We start from the raw sequence: 21,894 nt of genomic DNA, 5'->3' as shown, positions 1-21,894 counted from the left end.
GCCTACTATTTAACGTATTTAGCTAGACAGCAAGTTTTACCTTACGCTACCTTTGATATAAACTGTCTTCTCTAATGCGGGTACGATAATAACCCAAACGTAAGTTCAGTTGTTAACAGGCAAAATATTTTCTATTTCTTTTCCTAGTTCATCTTTGGCAAGCTGTTCATAAACTAGCTTCTTGCAGCAAATGTCACGCACACGCTTCCCTACGTAATGTAACATCGACGAAGCTGATTGGCCAAATGACGTGTAGATGCCAGCCAATGGACGGGAGCGCACCATGACTTCCATAATGCTCCTGCAAGTCTGGTCCTGCTTTCCCATACGTTCATTCGGCTTTCCCACAAATTACATAGTACATGCATAGTACCATTTTCAGAAGCAAGTCATAGCGTTTACTTATTTTCTTACAAAAGATTCACATCACATTCATTTCAATTTTATAATATTTTATACAAAATAATTAAATCTGACACAGATATGATTTAGTAATGTTTGCAGGGAAGGTGGGGTGATAACAGAAGGTCTTGCCCAGAATGCTATCTGAAATTAAATAGTTATACAATTCTTTATTTTACTGGGCTTGGCCTGATAAAGTGGCTCCAAATGCTGGGTGCAAAGACAAAGAGGCAAGTAAATGTTACAGCTAGATACTAATTTCTTCATCTACTTGGCAAATCACTGTTCTATAGTGTTTGCATTATACTTTATGAAACTAACATACTACACATGCATGTATTACATAATTTAGAAAAACATCTGTTTGTCAAAACTACGAATTCTCAAGTAAGATTTTAGTACATTTAAAGTATTGTACTATATGAGTAATTTTGTCACTTTCCATCTCTGCTGCCTAAACATGACTGATTAAGTGTGAGTACATGCTGTGATACATCAGCTTGTTAATTTGCCATCTGTCACCCAGTGACACAGCTGAATGGACACTTTTGAAGGTTGATCCATTAAACCACTATGATTTGTCCTTTTCAAAAACAAGTGGTTACTCTCAAATTAAATTAATCTTGTCACAAGTCAATTTCAATAAATCCTGGAAAATTGAAAATTACATCACTAAAAAAAAAAAAAGAAGTGATATCGGTTTTGGTCCAGAGGGCATCTGCAGCGTGTATACTGTTGTCAATTGCAGATCAAGTAAAAAAAAAAAAAAAACAATGATCAAATCAAATAAAAAAAGTATTTATTAAAAATGACACCACAAAACATGTATGTAAGGATACAGTGTGTTATCTCCATAAGAGTGTTAAACTGGCTCAGAAAGTATTTTTAAAATCACAGCGTTATGAATGAAAAACAATCCTAAAGCTCACTCTCTGCCTTGTTGGTTACACACTAATTTATAGGAAAAATATATAATAAAGGCTCAACATGCACTATGTAAAAGCAGTTTTCCATGTTTCACAGTAACTTAGGGTGCTGTTGAATGATTGCTAGTCCTCAGAGGTAACATGTTTCCATGGTAACCAGGGAATAAAGTCTTTCAAAACTGAATATTTCAGAGGATTTATGTAAAGCCCCTGAATACAAGCAGGACGATAAACCTGCGAAAACACTGTAAGGTAGAAACTGAGTGTATGTGAACAGTCACAACATCAATTTCAACTCAAGTCGTAGTTATCATATGACAGCCGCTTCAAATGTGTGATACTATCTGAAATAAAATCACAAAAAATGAGAGATACAATTACTAATGACATAATGAAGGAATTTTGCATTTAACACAGATTGTGTAAAATAAAACGTCTCACCCAGCACCCACTGCTCAGACAGGATCCTGCTTCCCTCTGGTCTCCTGCCGCTGTACTTCCCGATGCAGATACCAGCCTGTCGCACAGTTTTGCAGACTGTTCCTCCACAGAGCTGGATCAGCTCCACCAGACTCTGAGTGGGTGGCTGGGAGTGATGGGACACAAACATGGCTGGCTGGCCTTGGAACAGGTCCTGCTGGTGCTCCCCGGCAGACAGGTGCCTCTGGAGACGACAAATCTAAGAAGAGAAACTGACTAATGACCATACAAATTAAGTCTTTTCAGAGAGGTACAGTCAGGATACAATGACGCAGAAGCTGATCATGTTCAGCTTCTCTGTAAAAAAAAAACATACACCAGAAGAACAGACAACAGCTCGACATGCTGAAAGCATGCTCATCTGGAAACTACAGGAAGTTACTCGTCCAAGAATAAATTCAGTCCAATCATCTTTTTTCTATTAACTCATTGGAGTTTGTAATTACTTTATCAGTTTCAAGTCAACTTAAAAATTTCCTGTTACAACATTTAGAGTAAGTTAAGCACACTCAGTTTTCAGTTACTCTGGTTAATTAGACCTGGTTGAAGCTGAAAATTACATTATATCACCAACCTCTATGAATGAATAACAATAGGCATATTTTACCTGCAGATGCTTTGACTTGTTATAGTAGAAAAAGCACAGGTGTTTCTAATAATATTAACAATGTCTCTGATTAATTTAAGTGTCCCAGTAAGCCATGCCAGTGTGACAGTGAGCCAGCCTGCACATTAGCAAATCCCTAAAAGTAAAGCAGCTAAACAGAAATTAGCTGCTTCAGTTTCAGGGTTTTACAACTGTGTTTTTCCTGCTGTGACATGTCAAACTGTTTCCAGAAAAAAAAAGGCCTACCAGTGCAACAAAGCTAACAGGACAGTGAGGGAGCTGTCAGTCAAGTATAGTACAGCATATACACACCCTGTCCTGAGAGGCCTAATAAGGCAACATAAGTGAAAACACCTGTGTGGGTGGACTATAGGTGTGTAGCACCTTTAAGAATTCTGAGTTTAATTTGTGACTTACAGTGAATTATGAGTTGAATTAATGTCCTGCTGATTGTTCATTAAATTCATCAAAATAAATTTGTTCTGAATGTTGTTACATTGACATACTTCCCAGCATTAATCGTGCGTTTGGATTTCAAGAAACTTTCTCTCTGGTAGTTATAGTGAATTTCTGAACATTTTTTAACATTAAAATAATACTAACCATGATGATAACGTCAACCTGGCACATTTACATCATATTGATTTTGATTAATGTGGGCTGTCCCTGATGAATTAATTAAAGGACAATTCCGGCGAAAAATGAACCTAGGGGTTAATAACAAGTGTACCGAGTCGAATGTTCTCTGGGATCTGTTTTCATGCTAATCGAATGCGTCTCTAGCTTTAAACAAGCTACCGCAAACCAGTGGTTAGCTGCTAACGCTAGCTTTCGGGGCAGAGGGTAAATCACAATTTTATACCACTAACAAGGCTAAACATTTCACCACACTTCAACGGTAGCATAATGAGGGTCCCTACATGTAAACAGAAGCATTGAGAACTTTGTAAGTGTACAGACAGTTTATTAAAAATATAGATTATAAAGACAGTAGCGTTCATGTTTACATGTAGGCGCCATCTTGGAAAACAGTCATGAACAGTCGAATCACGAACGCTGCGTTTGAGCTATGTTACTGGTTGCACGGCGTTCCTCATGACTGTTTTCCAAGATGGCGCCCGCATGTAAACATGAACGCTACTGTCTTTATCTTTTTAATAAACTGTCTGTACACTTATAAAGTTCTCAATGCTTCTGTTTACATGTAGGGACCCTCATTATGCTACTGCTGAAGCGTGGTGAAATTTGTAGCCTTGTTAGTGGTATAAAATAGCGATTTACCCTCTGCCCCAAAAGCTAGCGTTAGCAGCTAACCACCGGTTTGCGGTAGCTTGTTTAAAGCTAGAGACGCATTCGATTAGCATGAAAACAGATCCCAGGGAATGTTTGACTCAATACACATATGTTATTAACCCCTAGGTTCATTTTGCGCTGGAATTGTCCTTTAAGTATTCACTTAAACCCAGAAGGATATCAATTGTTAGTCATCACAGCCACCAATTTGAAACTGTGATTCAATACTGAAACTGGCCTGAAGGTGGCTGCTAGTGATACAGCTGAAGCTGTGAGAATGTGGCACATGAAAAACAGCCACTACTGAAATTTAATAGCAACTAGCTTAACAAACTTTAAACAAAATATTCACCACTATTTAAGTTAACCTTTAACTTTAAGGCATCCTTATATTTTTAGATTTAAATAACACCAAATCCCATCACAATCCCATTAAATAAGACAACTCCTTGCTCACTGTTGAACTTGCATTAAGGTGAGTTACAATGGCATCCTATGTGCCTGGTTTCATTTCGGCAGCCCACATTGTTCATAGTGTATTGTCAGCTCTGTCTAACTAAATGATGTGAATCTCTTTGAGGCTCTGTTTCTTTTTGGGTTTGCTGAGTGATACCCTAAGCTCTCACCACGGGCCTGCTCTGTATCCAGCAGGGGTCAGTTGCTAAACTGAAGGGGACAATCTGCTCTATTCTAAAGTTGAATGCCAGGAAACAAACTTTAACGCTTTTAGTCTTTTGTCAATGTTCACACAGGTTTTACTTAACGTCAAGTAATCAAGGATTGGTCAGAGGGTTCAGAGACAGGGTCAGGTTAACATTAACCCACATTGTGCACTTTAAAAGGGAATGATTGAAGACTATATGTAAGGTCTATTTTGTGAGAAAGGAGGCTTTAAAAACTAGGAGAAATACAAAGAATACATTAACAGAGAGTTCAGCAGAAGTCACATTGTCTGCTTGTAGCATGAGGGCATGTTTAGTGTGTGGTATGTTTCCTTCCCTGTGTGTTCAACTGTTGACATTAAAGTTTGGGTGATTCAGCCTACACCTGAAAAAAGTTAATGTTTTTAGAATGACGACAAGTCCTTCCTCTTTGGTAATGTACCTTAAATATGTTGCATTTCCCTTATACAGTAACTATTACATCAGCCTACTTCCTACAATTCTGTTTCGGTATTTCTATCCAACTGCACAGGGCAAATCTACGGCTTTCCTGTCAGAAAATTAAAAATGGTGCAGTTAACACTAAAATGTGATTATGCCATGGTAAAATGACTATTCAGTACACAATATAAAGCTCAATCGATCTACAATTACTTTACAGACTGTTAAAAATGGACCAAGGTCTTATTTTCAAAGACTTTACTGTTAGGGGGAGTAAAGAGTGAAGCTACTGAATCAATAGGAGATTGTCTTTGACGGAGGCACATTCCTGCAGTATAGGACAAAACATCCTCCTAGGTCAATGCCTTTCCTGCACTATTACACACCTGCCATCTGTTCCCCAGAGCCCTCAGACAGACTTAAATACTTAAATAATGCTGCAATTAGGGGAAAATGCCCCAAACTTTCTATTTGTGTCTTGCAGGAAAGTCATAACAGGTAAAAGTTGTACAGTATATGGCTGTATCATTATATGTTGTGGGGAGCCAGTTCCCTAATTTTTCTAGAAAACGTAAACCAAGGGTGATTCATTTTCAGAACCATTTTCTACTTAAAAACATTTTTTCTTTAAGCCACAGAAAAACAACTTACTAATTCAATCTTTTCAGGCATGTTGTCTGAAAGATACTCAGAAAATGCCTATTGACTTTAATAATTCTGGAAAATATCCAATCTTTTTATAGAATATATATTATTATTAGGTCTGATCATTTACAGTATTAACAGTTACGCTCAACAGATTCACAATGCGTCGGATCACTTTTTGTGGTACTATTTCAAGCTAGTGTAGACGTGAACATTTGGGACAGGATACAGAAAACAAACACGACTTGCCCACATATTCAAAAGCTGACCAAATCTCTCATCTAACAAGGTAGCCTACGCTTACAAAATTGCATTTTCTTGTAAGAGAAAACAAAGAAACAAACAACCTTTTTTTATCTGAAAAAGGTAAGAGCAAATCATGCTTCATTATACTTATGACTCAGATAAAGATCTGCCAAGTACATTTCATCTAATTCTTGCAAAAACCTACCCTGAAGCAAAGGCAAATATAAAAGCCATGACTATTTTGTGGTCAGAGGTCATCAAGTGGCAACTTTAGTTTGTACCAATAACCGATTATATGAGACTTTGTGGACTATGAGACATGAAGAAAGACCTGGGAATTTTGAATGGTTTTATAACATTATGAACTTGTGAAATAAATCAAAATGGTGAAAAAAAGAAATGGAAAAACATTCTCAGGAAAAGGGAAAATCAGTAGATTTCAGTGGATTTTAAATCTCCCATTTAAAGATGCAAGTGTGTTTGTTGTAGGCCGGGAAACATTTTTCAATGAATGGGATGGACACTGCTACTATCACAGTGTGTGCTGAATTTGGACAGCTGCATCCTGAGTGGTTGTTCAACTAAAGAAGAAAAAAAAACGTGGGTATAACAGAGGATATAGTGGAAAGTGTGTAGTTTTGTGCATCTGCTGTTGTGAAGTGAGTGTACACTGAAAGGAATCTCCACTTTACTGCTCTTCACAGTGAGTGGCGGCAGTGAGGGGGGAGTGGTTTAGACTCACAGTTAGCTAATCAGAGGGGCAATGGGCAGCTCAAACAAGTGGTTGGGGGCTTGATGAGAAGAGCACATGCAGTCTGGAACCGGTAACCTAAAGGGAATGACACATTACCTCTAATTCCTGATGCCCTTTTCTCCTCCTTCCACTGAGAGGTAATAAACAGAGTCTGCAGAACCTCAAGAGGATTGTTGAGGGAAGACATCCAGTCATTGAGAGAAGATTAAGGACCGGTCAACTTAAAAATCCAAGGACTTAAAATTGTACTTACTTTGTAAAAGGTAAATATTATATATAGCTATACTATGAAGATGCTGAATGTGGACTTACTAGTTTTAAGTTTCTGCCTTTGTCTGGGGACAGGACAAAGTGCTGTGGGTAAGAGACAATATCAGATCCAAAACGGGCCGTGCAGCTACACTTTTCTGCTGCCTGAGCAGGAAAACTGCCAAACCCAGAGCAGCAACTACAACTATCCAGTTCAAAAGGATGGACCTGTGGACAACGAGGAGTCGGCTCAGAGGCTGGAACAACTGGAGATCATCATGGAGAACAACACACAGTGGCTGCTTAAGGTAAAGTTGTGTCACACCCATGATATCACATCAATACATGAGACTGTGATATCATTGATTGCCTTGATTACAGTTATTTGAGAGTGATAGTTTCAGAGGTAAATAGGATAAAGTAGGGCTGGGCGATATGGAGAAAATCAAATATCACGATATTTTTGAGCAAATACCTCGATATCTATACCGCAACGATATTGTAGTTTTGACTATTGGTGCTTTCACAAAATATTTACACAATGAGATTTTTGACAAATAATCATCTGTAATGTGGATATAATGACTAAGTGGGCAAAGGCAAATAATAGAACAGTTACAACAGTCTGGTAAGTTCAGAAAATGACATCACTTTACTGTAATGCAGCCTTTAAAACCAGGAAAAGACAATACTTATGACGATATCTAGTCTCATATCACGATATCGATATAATATCGATATATTGCCCAGCTCTAGGATGAAGTATACTTAGGTATCTGAAGCAGCATGATGTGTAAAAGGACAACATGTGCTGAGGAGCTATATTTCCTCTGCACAGGTGTCACTGGAGACATTCATACTTCCTTACAATTTTCTGGAAAGGAAATCAAACACCTAGTATAGAGCATGAGAATCATTTGGATGAAATATAGACCACTAAAACGTTTGATGAATTATCTAATACTGTACTTCAGCTTGTGGAACATCGGCACATTTTAACATCCAGCATGAAAAGAAAGTTGTTTTTCAAGGATGCTGTTTTTGTTTTCAAGAGACGGGCAGATTATTGAGGCTCACACTAAACCACTAGCTCTTTAAGTGGCATACTAAAATGAGTGAGGCTTGACCAATACCACAAAATAAAAGAGTGATGAAACTGCTCCACTTAACAAAAGACATAATCAGTTTAGAAAAGGTTTAGAACAATTTTGTCTAAATGTGTAGTTATGTCAGAGCTATAACATATTAAAAAAACACAGCATTACCAGACATATTTTTGTTAAAAAACAACAACAATTGTCTTATGTGGAAACAAACTTAAAAAAATCTGTCTGTGAAACACTTTCTTTCAGGACATGATGGGTTTAATGACTCAACACAGTTGTCCACACGAGGGATGTGATTGAAAGAAGTGAACGACCTCCCTCTCTTCTCCCTCTTTAGAGTGTAATTACTGATCAGAACTATACAAGACAAGAACACCTCACAGCTTGATCACACAATTCCCGTCTCGTAACATAAAAAGAGCTCTAAACTGTTCCACAGGAGCGCTCAGAGGGCACAAAAGCTCAAGTGCTGCCTCAGAAATCAAAGCCTGCTCGCAGCACAAGTGAACATTTTAACACGGCTTACATATTTCTTACATACAAAGGAAGAGGGCTGGGACAATATACTTTTGTACCGATTCGATTCTTTCACGATACACTGATGCCGATTCAATGTGTATTGCGATTTTCATTTATTGCAATTCTACAAGTACTGTGATTCGATAGTATTGAGTATTGCGATTTTCTTTTCCTTCTTTAACAAAAACAAAAGTTGAATAATTCTAGACACAATATATCATTTGACATCTCTAAAAACTATTTGTTTTCTAAAAAAAGTCAGTCTGACATTTATTTAATTTGTAAAGAAGTACAGTACATAACATGTATTTTCTGCATTTTCTGCTTTCGCTCGGTTTTGCTGGAAATTGAAATAATGTCGCCGTCTGCGGTACCGTAAAACAGGAAACATTTAGGTGAACCATTGGTTTAAAAAAAAAAAAGAAAAAGAAAAAAGTATTCTAGGGAAAAGAATCAATTTTAAAATTTGTCTAAAAAAAATCCTGATACGTACGTGAATCCATTTTTTTCCCTACCCCTAAAAAGAAACACTGCTGATTAATGATATATCACCAAAGATTTAGCTGTATCAACATAGCCGTTTGTGTTTAAATGAAGGACTCCAGTGCCTTCTTCTGTTGTGCGACTTCACCAAATTAATTTGCACATTAGAAGATACAGTAAATATGGGAGAAATCTCAGCTCAGGTGTGATGGTTAAAGTTTCACAACACAAACGTTCTTTCCTAAAGTTAACTTGATAATTTGCCATAAAGATTTGTGTTAACTAAAGCACCCAAATACAATACATATTCTCACTATTAAATAGTATACCTTACCACAGCTCTGCAAAGTGGAAGAATTAGCCTAGACTTTGTAAACCTTTGTAAAATCAGTAGGCAAGTGTGCTATGGCAATTATTAGCTTAGCAACCCAGAACAAATGTGTAAAAAAATACTATTTAATTATTTAGCCTGATAAGCGGTTAAATGTGGTAGAGAGGTCAGTTGTCACAACTTATGTCATTACAGATAAAAGAAAACCACATTTCTCCTACAGCTAGACAGTAGTAAAACAAAATACTGGCTACCTTGGGTGCAGCCTTAATTCATTTAAATTCATATATGTAATTATACTGCTGATTAAAAGGTGCATAGGGTATAATGTACCTATTCCATGTTGTGATGGAATTATCCTAAATAGAATTAAACAGGTAAAGGAAATAGAAGGATTGATGGATGATATAGAACTTTACTTAATCATGGTAGTGCCTCTTTTACAGAAGTGGCTTGAGGGATGGAAGAGTGTAAATAACTTCAGAAAACAAGTAATCGCCACCTAAGTTAGAGGAATCAGTCACTTAAAAGCTTGAATAACTTCACACTGCTGTCACATAAACATTCAGGATGCCTACAAAAAGTAGCCATCTTATGATCCACAAAAATGCTTTTTCTGAGCTTTATTTCGAAAAGATTTTCCAAATCAGTAAACAGTAGACTTCCATCAGGTGTGATATATATATTTAAAATAGTCACTTAATTTCTCCTTCCTTCCTTTTTACACTGCACCAGCTAATGACAACTGAGGAAAAACAATTTGTTGAGGAACACAGTTACTCCTCACTGACGCCTTTGAGGCGCATGGAGTAAACAACTGATTAGATCAATGACTGTCAATGGGACATCCTGCCAAAATTTCAAATGACAGCCTTCCACCTACTACAGATCCCTTTGTGTATCCAAGAACATAAACAAACTTGACGTCATGAAAGGAAGACAAACAAAATCAGCACTAATTGCAAATGTTACTTGTATTTTCCATAAGAAAAATAATAAAAAAATTGTCTGTTTGGGGTTGCATTGCTGACTGATGAGAAAATAACCAAAGTGATTATGCAAACTTACTGCAGATGACAAAGATATTAAACTGACACTGGTTTCCAGTTGTACACACATGTCATACTGTCATGAAGGATGTAACTCCTCATTCAACACTTCCATCCTGTTTACGAGTCGTGTGACCTGATTGCCACTCAGGAACACCATGCAGGAAATAACTTAATGATTGGTCTCGGTCTAAATCTGGCAATACTGTAAGGTAAATGAGAACAAATCTCGTAAAGATGAAACACTGACCATTTCACATCCTGAGGCCATCTATGCTCATTGTATTATTCCTATGATTAAGAGGTTTGATATGGGAAAGGTTACATCAGAATGGTAAATGTGTTTACCATGTATAAGTCAAAGAATCTTGAAACAGATCAATTAATTACTTTCCTAAGAACATATTACAATCTATTACTTTCCACATTTTGACCTTCAGGACAAAACAATGATTTTTATGTTTTAATTTAAAGAAGATTTTAAATATTTGACACCATATAATAAAAACTATTTAAAATACCTTGTCATGGGACAGTTCTGTTCAACTTCATCCAGAGCTCTATTTAAATAATTGAACAATGGTGCTTGATCATAAATCTCTATTATAGCGCTATCAATATATTTCCAGTATAAAGTATAAGGTTCAGTATAAAACAAATGTAAAAAATAACCTTTTGTCATATTTGCTCACACCGTCACTATATACTTACAGTAGTACACGAGACAGATAATCTTAGAGAAAAGCATGTTCCTCTACCTCCTCCTAGTGCTCCTAATGGCATTTGCAAGATCAATCTAATCAATGACTCTTTAAAACTGTCTAAGCTTAATTGTCTTGCTTCTGTGCTGCAGCTGGAGAACTACATACAGGACAGCATGAAGCAGGACATGGTCCAAATCCAACAGACTGCTGTACACAACCACACAGCTACGATGATTGAAATTGGAACAAACCTGCTGAGTCAAACCGCAGAGCAAACAAGGAAACTGACCAATGTGGAGGCACAGGTGAGGCTGTACTGCCCGCTACTTTTACAGGCTATGCAACAGGACTGTCAAAACAGTTTACACACAGCATAATAAGCTTCTTAACAGAATAACATGCTAATGAAATTGTGGTAAAGTTGTTTTTTAATGACACGAATACATGTTTAACATTCCTTTGTTTCCATTCATAGATGCAAGCCTAAGTGTCCTCTGCGATACACTGCATTAAAAAATGTAAAAGAAAATACGCAGAGGGAAAAACAGGCATGACTGTGTCAGTTTATTATTGTGGCTACACGTCAATGACCTTATGTGAGCCAACTGTACAGCATTTCCTGTTATTAGCACACTCGTATTCCCAAGAAAGGGTCTATCAGTTTGTCACAATCAGACATCCGTCTGTTCAAAGGCATCAACAGCTCCATTGGATCCATGTAAACAACCTGCTTTTTGCTGAGTTCAGTTCCTCCGAACTGGGAAATTAGAGGCAAGGTCCCTAACCGCAGAGTTTAGTTCAATACGTTGGTCTGTGAAAATAGGTGGATTTTGAATTTTTCCCTTGTTCAGGTATGTCTGCTGTATTGGAATTTGGTTGTTCTTTCCTTCCATTTTGCAAATGGCTGTTTGTTGTTCACGGTAGAGGTGCAAACTGAGCTTGTGTTGAACTTGACCCACTAATGGAAGACAATTATTTTGAACAAATTATTTTGACAAATTGCCTGTTGACGAAAAAAACTTTTTAGGATTGTTTTATACATGTTTATTGCTCTTTTGCCATACCTTCTTCTATGTTACAAGCTTTTTTACTTTCTTTTTTCTAAATTGCTGCAAGTCATGTTATTTGCATACTGTATTGGAGAAATGTCAGATGCAACTGCATAATTTCACAGTAAAATATCAATAGTAGAACACAACCTGTATCTAGTTGTGAGTTAAACTTGGGACCATGTTGTGTTGTGTGGAGAAACAAATAGCATTATTGGAGGATCCCGAGACCTGCTTGAGGCTAATGTGAAGTACAAAGTGTTTATAGCACTCAGGAGCATTTAGAAATCTACTGATGGACGAATGGACCATTTTACAAGATATCTCTTGTATACAGCTTGACTGAACTGCTTCGCCTTGTTCTTTTGTTTTTAGGTAATTCATCATACAACTCGACTTGAGCGTCAACTTCTGGAAAACTCCTTGTCAACTAACAAGTTGGAAAAACAACTAATTGTCCAAACAAATGACATCAGCAAGCTGAATGACAAAAACAGGTGAGGACATCAAATCACAACATATCATAAAATCACAGGCCATACTAAACAATACAGTGTTGTGCTAATGTGCACCGCTGAACTTGTTACCCTCTTCCCAGCTTTCTGGAGAAAAAGGTGGAGGAGATCGAGGAGCAGAGGCAGGTGGAGCTGAAGATGCTTCGCGATGAAAAAGAGCAGCTTCAGTTTCTAATACTGAGGCAGACCTCCATAATCGGCGAGTTGGAGCAACAGCTGCTCAAAGTCTCCTCCAACAACACTGTACTGCAACTTCAGCAGCAGGAGCTACTGGACACCGTGAACAACCTCATTCACACCATCTCTGTCGGTTCAGCACGAGGTGAGTCCGCACTTCAGGTCATCACAACCTCTTTGATGCACTCTTAAGTTTTATATTCATATTTGTAAAACACATCCATACTTGGGAGCTGCCAGTACAACCACAGTCCGCTGTAGCCACTTGAAATCAATTTAACGCCTGCACAAACTAATCCAATCAAATGGCCCTGCAACAATTTTTTTTTTTTTTTTTTTTTGAGGCCATTGTGTGTCGTTGTGCAGTTGTCATGAATTGCACAAAAGATCATCACATAACTTGAATTATCACATGCCTCACTGTAAAAGCAGTAACACTGAAGAAATGAATGTGACCTTTTTTTTTCCTCGATGTGAACTTATCAAAGGAGGACGGTTAAATGCCATACAATTGTGTGTCAAAATAACAAGGCTGATTTCTTCTGCAGAGAGCAAAACTGTCATGATGCAGGACACTCCTACCACATTCATGGACTGTGCTGCTGTCTTTAAGGCAGGAAACACCCAAAGTGGAGTCCACACTCTCACATTACCTAACACTACAATAGAGGTTAAGGTACAGTAATCCTGTTTAACTGATTCAGACTTGGCATGCACTGACCCATCAACACTTACTCAATCTTGTAAATAAAACCTCTGGAATGCTCAGTAAACAGTATTGTGTTTGAGGGTGGGGAAGTTCAATTAAAAATGTTCTTAAACTTCCATTAATGATGTACATGCTTGAGCTAAAATGGTGATCTCCTTAGAAACTTTTCAGTTAAGACTTGGACTTCAATTCTGTGTACCTTCCGTGCAACTTAACACATTTTAAACAAACTCAAATAAGACAGCATTGTTAAATTATAAATGAGCAAAGAACTCCTTTTTCCTTGTGTTTGAAGGCTTTCTGTGACATGGAGACAGAAGGAGGTGGGTGGACAGTACTACAAAAACGCTTTGACGGCCATGTTGACTTTCACCGTACGTGGCAAGAGTACAAAAAGGTAAAAGCTATCAAGAAGTAATTCTTCCCTTTAAAAAAATATAACCTAGGCTACGGTTTTCATTCCCAATGCAATTCATTCCAATACAGTGAGCAAATTTGGTTTTGGCCATCAACTGAGAGTGATTTAAAGGCCTGGTGATTGTACTACAACACAGAGCAGTGCATCTGAAACTTAAAATCTAGGGGGTCTAGATGATTCCCAAAAATAGACCAGCATTGCCAATGCCAAACAGGAGATAAATGAGACAACGCCGTGCCAAAAAGAACCTCAAGTCCCTACTAAGCAATCTTTACCGAGGAAAGCATTCATGCCATTTCCTTTTTTCCTACCACAATGCAAGTTCAGTAAAAACTGGTATTTCTTATCAACATCTCATTGGGAATGTGAATATTTGTGTAACTGCTGAAAGTATCTTCAGTATTCTGATGAAATATTTTAGTTACAGGGAAAATAACGTTCAGTGTAGTAGCCAGGAAATGTACATGGTGGTCTTCTATTTGTTTGTTGTTGTTTTTTTATGGAAAAAGTAACCTACAAGCCCTTCCTGCAGGGGTTCAACAAGGTTTAATTGCATTTATTTTGTGTCTTTTCAGGGGTTTGGAGATCCTTCAGGTGAATTCTGGTTAGGAAATGAATTTGTCTCCACACTGACAATTCAACAGTCCTATAAACTAAGGATCCAGCTGAGCGACTGGGAAGGAAACTCTGAATTCTCACAATATGACCAGTTTTCTCTCGACAGTGAAGCACAAAATTACAGGTACGTTGTCACCTAGTGTACAAAGGCTCAGTCCTCTCTGCAGCGACTACAGGTTCAAATCCAACCTGCGGCCCTTTGCTGCAAGTCATTCCCCCGCTCTCTTCCTTTTCATGTCTAAGCTGTCCTATCAAATAAAGGCCTAAATGCCAAAAACAAATAATCTGAAAAAAACATGTGGGTCAGATGCTTGGTAGCAAATACTAAACATTTTGTTTAATTTCTGTTTTAAGTCAAAAATGTACAGTTCATTAGCTCAAGTTGTTAAGGATAAAGAAGCCCTTCAGGAAATAATGTGTCTCTCTTACAACAGTGCTTTTGAAGTCTGCTATCCTAAACAGATACCCAAAACGGATGCCAATTTTCAATCAAGGAGCAAAACTAAAGCACAGCCTCAAAACTCAAAGCCTTGCAATTATTATGAAGAAATTAAAAACTATGTTAGTGACAACCTACAGAGGCAATAGTCCTTCAAACAAGATGCATAAAAATAATCTTTATAGCACCATCAATAGAACTCACATGTAGTGTAATGGCAATCTATTTCATTCATAAATTTCTCCCCAAAGCTAAAAGCATAGGAGCCCTGGCTGTAATTATTTCATCATACAACATTTTTTACTAGCCTGGATCCATACTTCTGAATCGTCACCCACATCTGTTTTTTTTAAGCAATTCAAATAAATGTAAAAATGAAGTGAAACGATTCAGTCGGATTATCAGGCTAATTCACTACAGTCGGTTCACTGACAGGCAAGATGACACCACGTTAATGGACACGCTGACAGTGGTGAATTCACTCTGGTTATTAAGTCCTAGCATTAATGTGCAAGGATTAATTCTACAGTCTTGACTGATGTATTTTGACAGAGTATCACACATATCGCCAGAAACCTACTTTTGAAAAAACTAGCTCATGATAAATGCTGACCTCCTAGTTTTACTTAAAAGCAAAACACATTATAGAAAGTGGTTCTTTGCTGTATAAGACTATCTATTTCCTGATACTGACGTACTGGAATCAGCCCCAAAAAAAGTAATAAACTGGCCAGTGTTTGAAAAATAGGAAATACATAAAATGCCTTGGTTTTTGAACATTCAGTCTGCATTTCTTGGCAATAACACAACCTTCAGAAGTATTTTATTTTCCCAACCTAAGCTGATTTCAAGAGTGGAATGGATCCTTCCTTTGAATTTGACAAACAGAGTTTGAAATGCTCCAATTCAACACAGTTCTTTTTAGGTCTTAAGTCTACTTGACTATGTCTCCAGTTAGTTGACTCAGTATTCCCAAATAACTCTTACAAAGAAACTTCACATAATAGCACAACACAAATCCTTTGGGGAAAAAAACAAAAATAGCATGACAACATATGAAATTGCCAAGCTGCTTGTGAAAATCACAATAAGCAGAAACATCAACAAAAATGAACATTATTGTATAGTATTGAACAAAACTGTAATGCATCCTTATGCCAAAACTCCATTTTAGATCCAGTACTAGTGAAGAACTGTATAAGGGAGTTGGACGCTGCCTTTTGAGGAACAGCAATCACACCTCCTCCTTCATTTTTCCTTTTCCATTCTACAGGATACACCTCAAAGGCTTCAGTGGAACAGCAGGCAAAATAAGCAGCATCGGGCAGCCAGGAAGTGATTTCAGTACAAAGGATGCAGACAACGACAAATGTGTTTGCAAATGTTCACAACTGACAACAGGGGGTAAGAAACACATTTTTGTAAATAACTTGAGCTTTTGAATAATGGACCTCTTTCACAGCAGACATTTTGACTTGTCATAGTAGGAAAAGCATAGCTGAAATTGATAACCTTAACAATGGCTCAATTCCATCAAGTGTCCCAGTAAGCTATTTCAGTGAGTCAGCATGCACAATACCACGGCCTCTCCTAAGTGGAATGCAGCCATCATTAATGGTTTTGAATACACCTGTGCTTTTCCTACTATGACATGTCAACATGTCTGCCGTGAAAAAGGTCTATTGTGCTCGTCAGGAAAATACAATAATCACGTTGATTCGTGATGGCACTTGTTGTGGAACAAATTCCAATCCACCCAAATCTTGGAACCCCCCCCAAAAAATATTCAAGGGCATTTTAATGGCGCCTTTACTTTTGTGGCCAGGTCAAAGAGCACAATTAGCTCAGAGTTAATCACTGATCAACTCATTGGGGAATTCAGCGCCTACAATGGCTGACATTCATAGCCTGGGAACAGACCTTTTCCCTCTCTCCTCTTGTAGCTTAAAGGTCCTCCTCCATTCCCTTGAAAGTGACTCCACTGCCAGAAGTTAGTCTCCCTCTGTATTATGGTCTGCCAAGTGAGCATTAAAGCATGAAAACCCTAACCCTCTCCCTTTTTCCCATGAGGCCTCTCTCACAGGGGACTTCATATGCCCATTATCCACAATCATGACACTGTTAAAGAGTAAAGCAGGCTCTGCTTTGAATGAATTTACTAAATCTGTAAGAAACCATAAGTATGTTAAACCATATTACGAGCTCCAATCATTTATTTTTAACTGAAAGATTAGATTTTCAGGTTTGCTTGAACGCTGTTTACAGATATACATGCTATTCCTATGGACTACAAATGACAGCCCAGTTGTTATATTCAAATTAAAAGGGGTATGTGTCCACGATAACTAACAATCTCTATGATGACACCTCTACATAAGAGCAGTAGCAATTGTACTGTCATATCCAGTTAGATGCTGCCAAATGTGAAATGCCTGCCTTGACACCATGACACGTACTTCCACTTTTGAACAAGTAGCTTCTAGTTGCTTGTGTGATGACATAATGACATGACATAGATTGAGCTATAGCTAAAGTGCAACACAGCTGAAAAGTGCATTAATGCTTTTCATTACATAGAAGCTATACAACCGGTATTATTGCTTGAAAAATGTAATTTAATGCTCATTTTTTTTGTTTAAATCTCAACTTTGTCTATTGATTCTATATAGTAGATGTCACAGCTTGTTAACTGTTCAGGTTTTAGAGGAGTGTAGGCAGTCTCCAGATGGCACAGTTAAAGAAAGCCTGCATATACATACAATTTTAATGTTGTAGTTTCAGTTATAGTGAACTCAGATGGTTTAACTCTCATTAATAGGTTTCTAAATTAAAAGAACAATGCATTAGTAAAGTGTATAAATTGATTAAAAGTCACCACAAGAGAACATAAAGATGGTTTAGCTCTGAAAGGGGCTTTGTATCCAAAAGTATCCAAAGTATCCTATAGCTACGTACAATCATGTACAATCATCAATGACAAGTGTGATAGTATTTAGCCCACCAAACTAGCCCATTCTAAAAACAGGTTACCATATCATACTTACTATCAAAATACGGCAAAAGCCATCCCTGTTATACACAGAGTTGCATGCATTATCCTCTTTGACAACATTACATCTAAATGTAAGTTTGGTTTGATGTTCTAGGTTGGTGGTTTGATGCCTGTGGTCCGTCCAACTTGAATGGGATGTATTACCAACAAGGCCAAAATTCAAATCGCTTCAATGGAATCAAATGGTATTACTGGAAAGGCTCGGGCTACTCATTGAAGTCCACTACAATGATGATCAGACCAGCAGACTTCTCAGGTTCCCTTTGAACTGTCACGCTCAGATTAAACAAAGTGGGAGGGAAATTCTGTCTGACGAACAGCAACAAACAAAACCAAAAATAAGAATTCTCAAGGGAACCAAAGCACTTCATGAACATATTTTTACATACCTTTGGAAAGACATATTTTGTGCATGTTTATGTGTATAGTAATTTGAAATAGACTGACAAAATGACAAATATCTATACTGAAAATACTTATGAATGGTATGTATAGATAATTAGGTATAAAAATTACATTGAGTAATTACAGCTAGCTAACCATACAGAAGAGGCCAGAGTAAATTGTGACATTATTTAATCTGATGTCTTTAAAGATTTTAATGTTCAAGCACCCATTTAACTATGTTTTAAATAATAGCTGCCTATGTCATTGTAAAAACAAAAAAAGAAAGAGACAATGGTACAACACAGAAAAACTGGCTCAAAGTGATTATGTTTCTGTTGAATGCCTAAAATGTAAATGCAAATGTAAAAATGCCACAGAAAATGTTTCTCTTACGATGCTGTTTTTCTCCTGAGAATGTATGTGCATTTCTTGTTTAATTTATATGTAGATTTTAAGTTTGATATTTAACATTATTATATGAGGGAGATTTGTTAGTTTGACATCTTGAATCCTAGCTAGTTAATGATTTTATTGCACATAGGCTACACTAAGGGGAATTTTTTTAATATAATTCTGCAGCACCTTCCCACATGCTCATGCATGACGATCTTTTTGCAATCTTTTTTATTTATGCAATATTTCTTTTAAAGCTTTAACATCCAATTTATGAAAAGGTTGTGGAAGTGGGGAAGCTGAATTTCTCACCAGTATACACTGGCTTTAGATTTGTTGGAGTGTTTGACTGTAATACTCTACCAGCTGTTTAATAACTGAAGTTGAACATTAAACACAACCACAAGACACAGAGCTTAAAAGTAAGCTCTAAAGTCCTTCTCAACAACAATTCAGTTTGACACGAAAATGCCAGATCACCACAACCTTTTCAGCAACGTTTTATCACTTCAAGTACAAAATAAAAAAATTAAATGTTCAAAAGTTGCATTTTCTATTGTTGCTTTAAGGTCACTAATCACTGTTTAACTACACATTTCAAATCTAACCACCAAATCTTCAGAAGAGCGATATGGGGAAAGTTAATAGTGGGCAATATGGATCAAATCTTTTATCACAGTATATGTTAATTTTATAGTGTGATACTGATACATGTTGTGGCACAGTCAATTTGGGGTTGTTTATGGATAAAACAGCCACATGGGAATGTTTTGGTTTTGGCTAATTCAGCTAATTAAATATCTGACAAATCAAGGCACAGTACTTCATCAGATTAATATAAAGATCAGTCCAATAAAGCCATAAAGCATTCCTGATCATTGTTTGTAACAGATCCCTTAATGGTCTTATGCAAGGATATAAAGGGAAAGTTACAGTAGAACCTTCATTGTCACAAATGGTTAAGATAAAGTTAAAATGACAAAAAACAAAATCACACATTGGCCTCATGTGATATGCAAGCTCAGTCTTCGGAGGTCATGCATCGTTATTTGAACAGAGGCACATAATTTTTACGTTACATAAATAATACTAAAATCAGTGTCTATCAATAAACCTGACAACATCTGAAGGCAACATCACGCTCCACAGGGCACAGGGAATAAATAAAAGAGGGAAGCATGTGGTTGCCAAACGCTTGAATGTACCCGTAAGTGTAAAGGAATGACAAACAGCCATGGGGACATAAAAAATACTTTTTCACAACAAAAGCCATCATGCAATTTCAAGAGGAAATGTGATGAAATGTGTCTGCATCAAGACCCCACGTCTTCCCTCACAGTGGCAGGAGCGGACAGTGATGAGTTCAGGAAGAGGCAACATTCACAGTTCACACAGGATGCTTCGGGAAAAACAATCGGACTGAAAATGGATGACTGGCAATAAAAATTAGCAGGTTTCCGTCCAACTTCCTCGGCTTTGGTTTAACAAGCCTTTATTAGTTTTGTGCTTCAAAACGGGGCGTTGCAAAGATGACTTATATGTAGAAAATGATTTATATAAAGAAAAGAATTATAATTATGAAACTGAAGAAATGTAAACCAGTCTTTAAAAGTATATTAAAGCAAAATTACGTAACTTTTATTACCTTAAAATAAAAGCTTCTGTTTTCGCATGTAAAGCTTTGTTTATACTTGTGCAAGACACCGTGGCACTGGCCTCCGTAGATGGCATGTGAGCTACAAGCATGCACCGAGAAGTTCATGCTCAACACATTGTTTGTTGCAGTATTCTCTGAAACGCCAGGGGGCATACAAACAAAACTATCTTTGAATAAGCAAGAAGTAGTAGAGAGTGGAAGTAAAGGAAAGCAGTCTTTCGGGCAACAGTAGTAAACACATCCATGATAAACACTGACATACCACCAAACATTGCATTTGTGTACTCCAGTTATTAACGTTACTGTCGCTGATCTCCAAGTCAGAATTACGGTCTGCTTCTCGAAGTTATGAAAACTCTTTCCATGAGACAATTTTGTTTTTCTTTGACAAAGCGTTCTCATGTTTTTCCACACCCTCCAGCAAAAAGCATTTTTCTTTGCCCAGTGTATTGGCTCTCGCTTACCACATATTTAAGGCCATTTAACTGTTCCTGTGGTCTTTACATGAAGAATGATTCAGATGTTGTACAGGCGAACCTGCTCAGCCAGTCTTCCCAGTCAAACCACGTTATAATGGAACGGGAAGGAACGGGCCGATTGCTTGACCTATGTACTTCTACTTCAGAGGAAAACATTGTACTAATACATTTAGCTGACAGAGAAATGTTACTGGTTACATTGCAGATTCAGATTTTACTCACAAAATATCAATTAAAATTTGGAGTAATTACAGATATTTGCCTCATGGACTTATGGCGGTGCGCCATGTGCCCCCCCATCCGGCCCACGATCATCAAAAATATGCATTAATCAACCATCAGAATCGGACCGAATACAGAGACAGTGGTGTGTTGTTTAATTTAACACTTCAGCAGAGATATTAATTTCCAAACAGGCATAGTGGCTCGACGGTTATAAAGTAACATTAAAGTATTGATTTAATTAGCATAGGTATTTTGCCGGTGGTACTGTCATTAGTGTTAAAGACCTAGTCTGAGTGAGACAAAGGAAGACAGCTCTCTTTGCCCGGTCAGGCTCCGAAATGACGTTATTTTCTGCCTTCTGCTTAGAAGTGGTGAATTTATAGCTCACAGCAACTTAAAGTGCTCATATTATGCTCATTTTCAGGTTCATAATTGTATTTAGAGGTTATATCAGAATAGGTTTACATGGTTTAATTTTCAAAAAACACCATAGTTTTGAGCTCTCTGTTTTAGCTACAGAGTGAAGCATCTCACTTCTGTTCCATCTTTGTTGGGAGTCGCACATGCGCAGTAGCTAGGTAAGGACTACTAACCAGTCAGAAGGAGAATATGAGGGCGTGCCACTCTAGCAGCTAGGCGAGCATTACAACGTGTGTTACAAAGTGACGCACGTTCATCACGGAAGTAAAGGCTGGAGAACATGGCATCATGGCATCAACTTTGCGTAAACATACACAGCACTTTCCTAAAGCCAAATGGCGTGTTATCTATACGCATTTTGAGCTATCTACGTGTATGTCTACGCTGTATACAGCAGATGTAAACATACCCACCACGTGGCGTCACCACGTTGCGTGTTATCGCGAGAACATGACGTAC

The 21,894-nt window shown here is 37.5% G+C and overlaps 2 protein-coding genes across 7 annotated transcripts in view; one reads left to right on the top strand and one right to left on the bottom strand.

Annotated features, from left to right (window-relative positions):
* Positions 1-1,184: 1,184 nt before the first annotated feature.
* mcph1 (microcephalin 1) overlaps positions 1,185-21,894 on the bottom strand; it is a 32,020-nt gene continuing 11,310 nt past the window's right edge. Inside the window, exons 14-15 of one of the 5 annotated variants that reach the window (XR_005637199.1) lie at positions 1,770-2,024; positions 1,185-1,668 (exon numbers count right to left, since the gene is read on the bottom strand). Coding sequence is in view for 4 of the 5 variants with exons in the window: in XM_039784938.1 (XP_039640872.1) it covers positions 1,620-1,672; positions 1,770-2,007 (291 nt within the window). In the remaining variant the exon portion in view is untranslated. Of the gene's footprint in view, positions 1,673-1,769; positions 2,025-21,894 lie in introns of all 5 variants that reach the window. The other 4 variants (XM_039784940.1, XM_039784941.1, XM_039784938.1 and 1 more) reach the window with 4 other exon arrangements.
* On the top strand, positions 6,360-20,177 carry angpt2a (angiopoietin 2a). Of its 2 annotated transcripts, XM_039784943.1 has the most exons (10): positions 6,360-6,719; positions 6,802-7,013; positions 11,047-11,202; positions 12,322-12,443; positions 12,545-12,783; positions 13,187-13,314; positions 13,643-13,744; positions 14,341-14,507; positions 16,096-16,226; positions 17,969-20,177. In XM_039784943.1, the coding sequence occupies exons 2-10, from the start codon at positions 6,984-6,986 to the stop codon at positions 18,139-18,141; spliced, it is 1,248 nt and encodes a 415-aa protein (XP_039640877.1). In that variant the 5' UTR covers positions 6,360-6,719; positions 6,802-6,983; the 3' UTR covers positions 18,142-20,177. The 2 variants fall into 2 exon arrangements, with proteins under 2 accessions (XP_039640877.1, XP_039640876.1); XM_039784942.1 differs by having other exon boundaries at positions 6,360-7,013.

The sequence above is a fragment of the Perca fluviatilis genome, chromosome 19 (assembly GCF_010015445.1).
Source record: "Perca fluviatilis chromosome 19, GENO_Pfluv_1.0, whole genome shotgun sequence".
In the NCBI taxonomy this organism is placed as follows: domain Eukaryota; kingdom Metazoa; phylum Chordata; class Actinopteri; order Perciformes; family Percidae; genus Perca; species Perca fluviatilis.
This window is presented reverse-complemented; position numbering and strand designations above follow the sequence as displayed.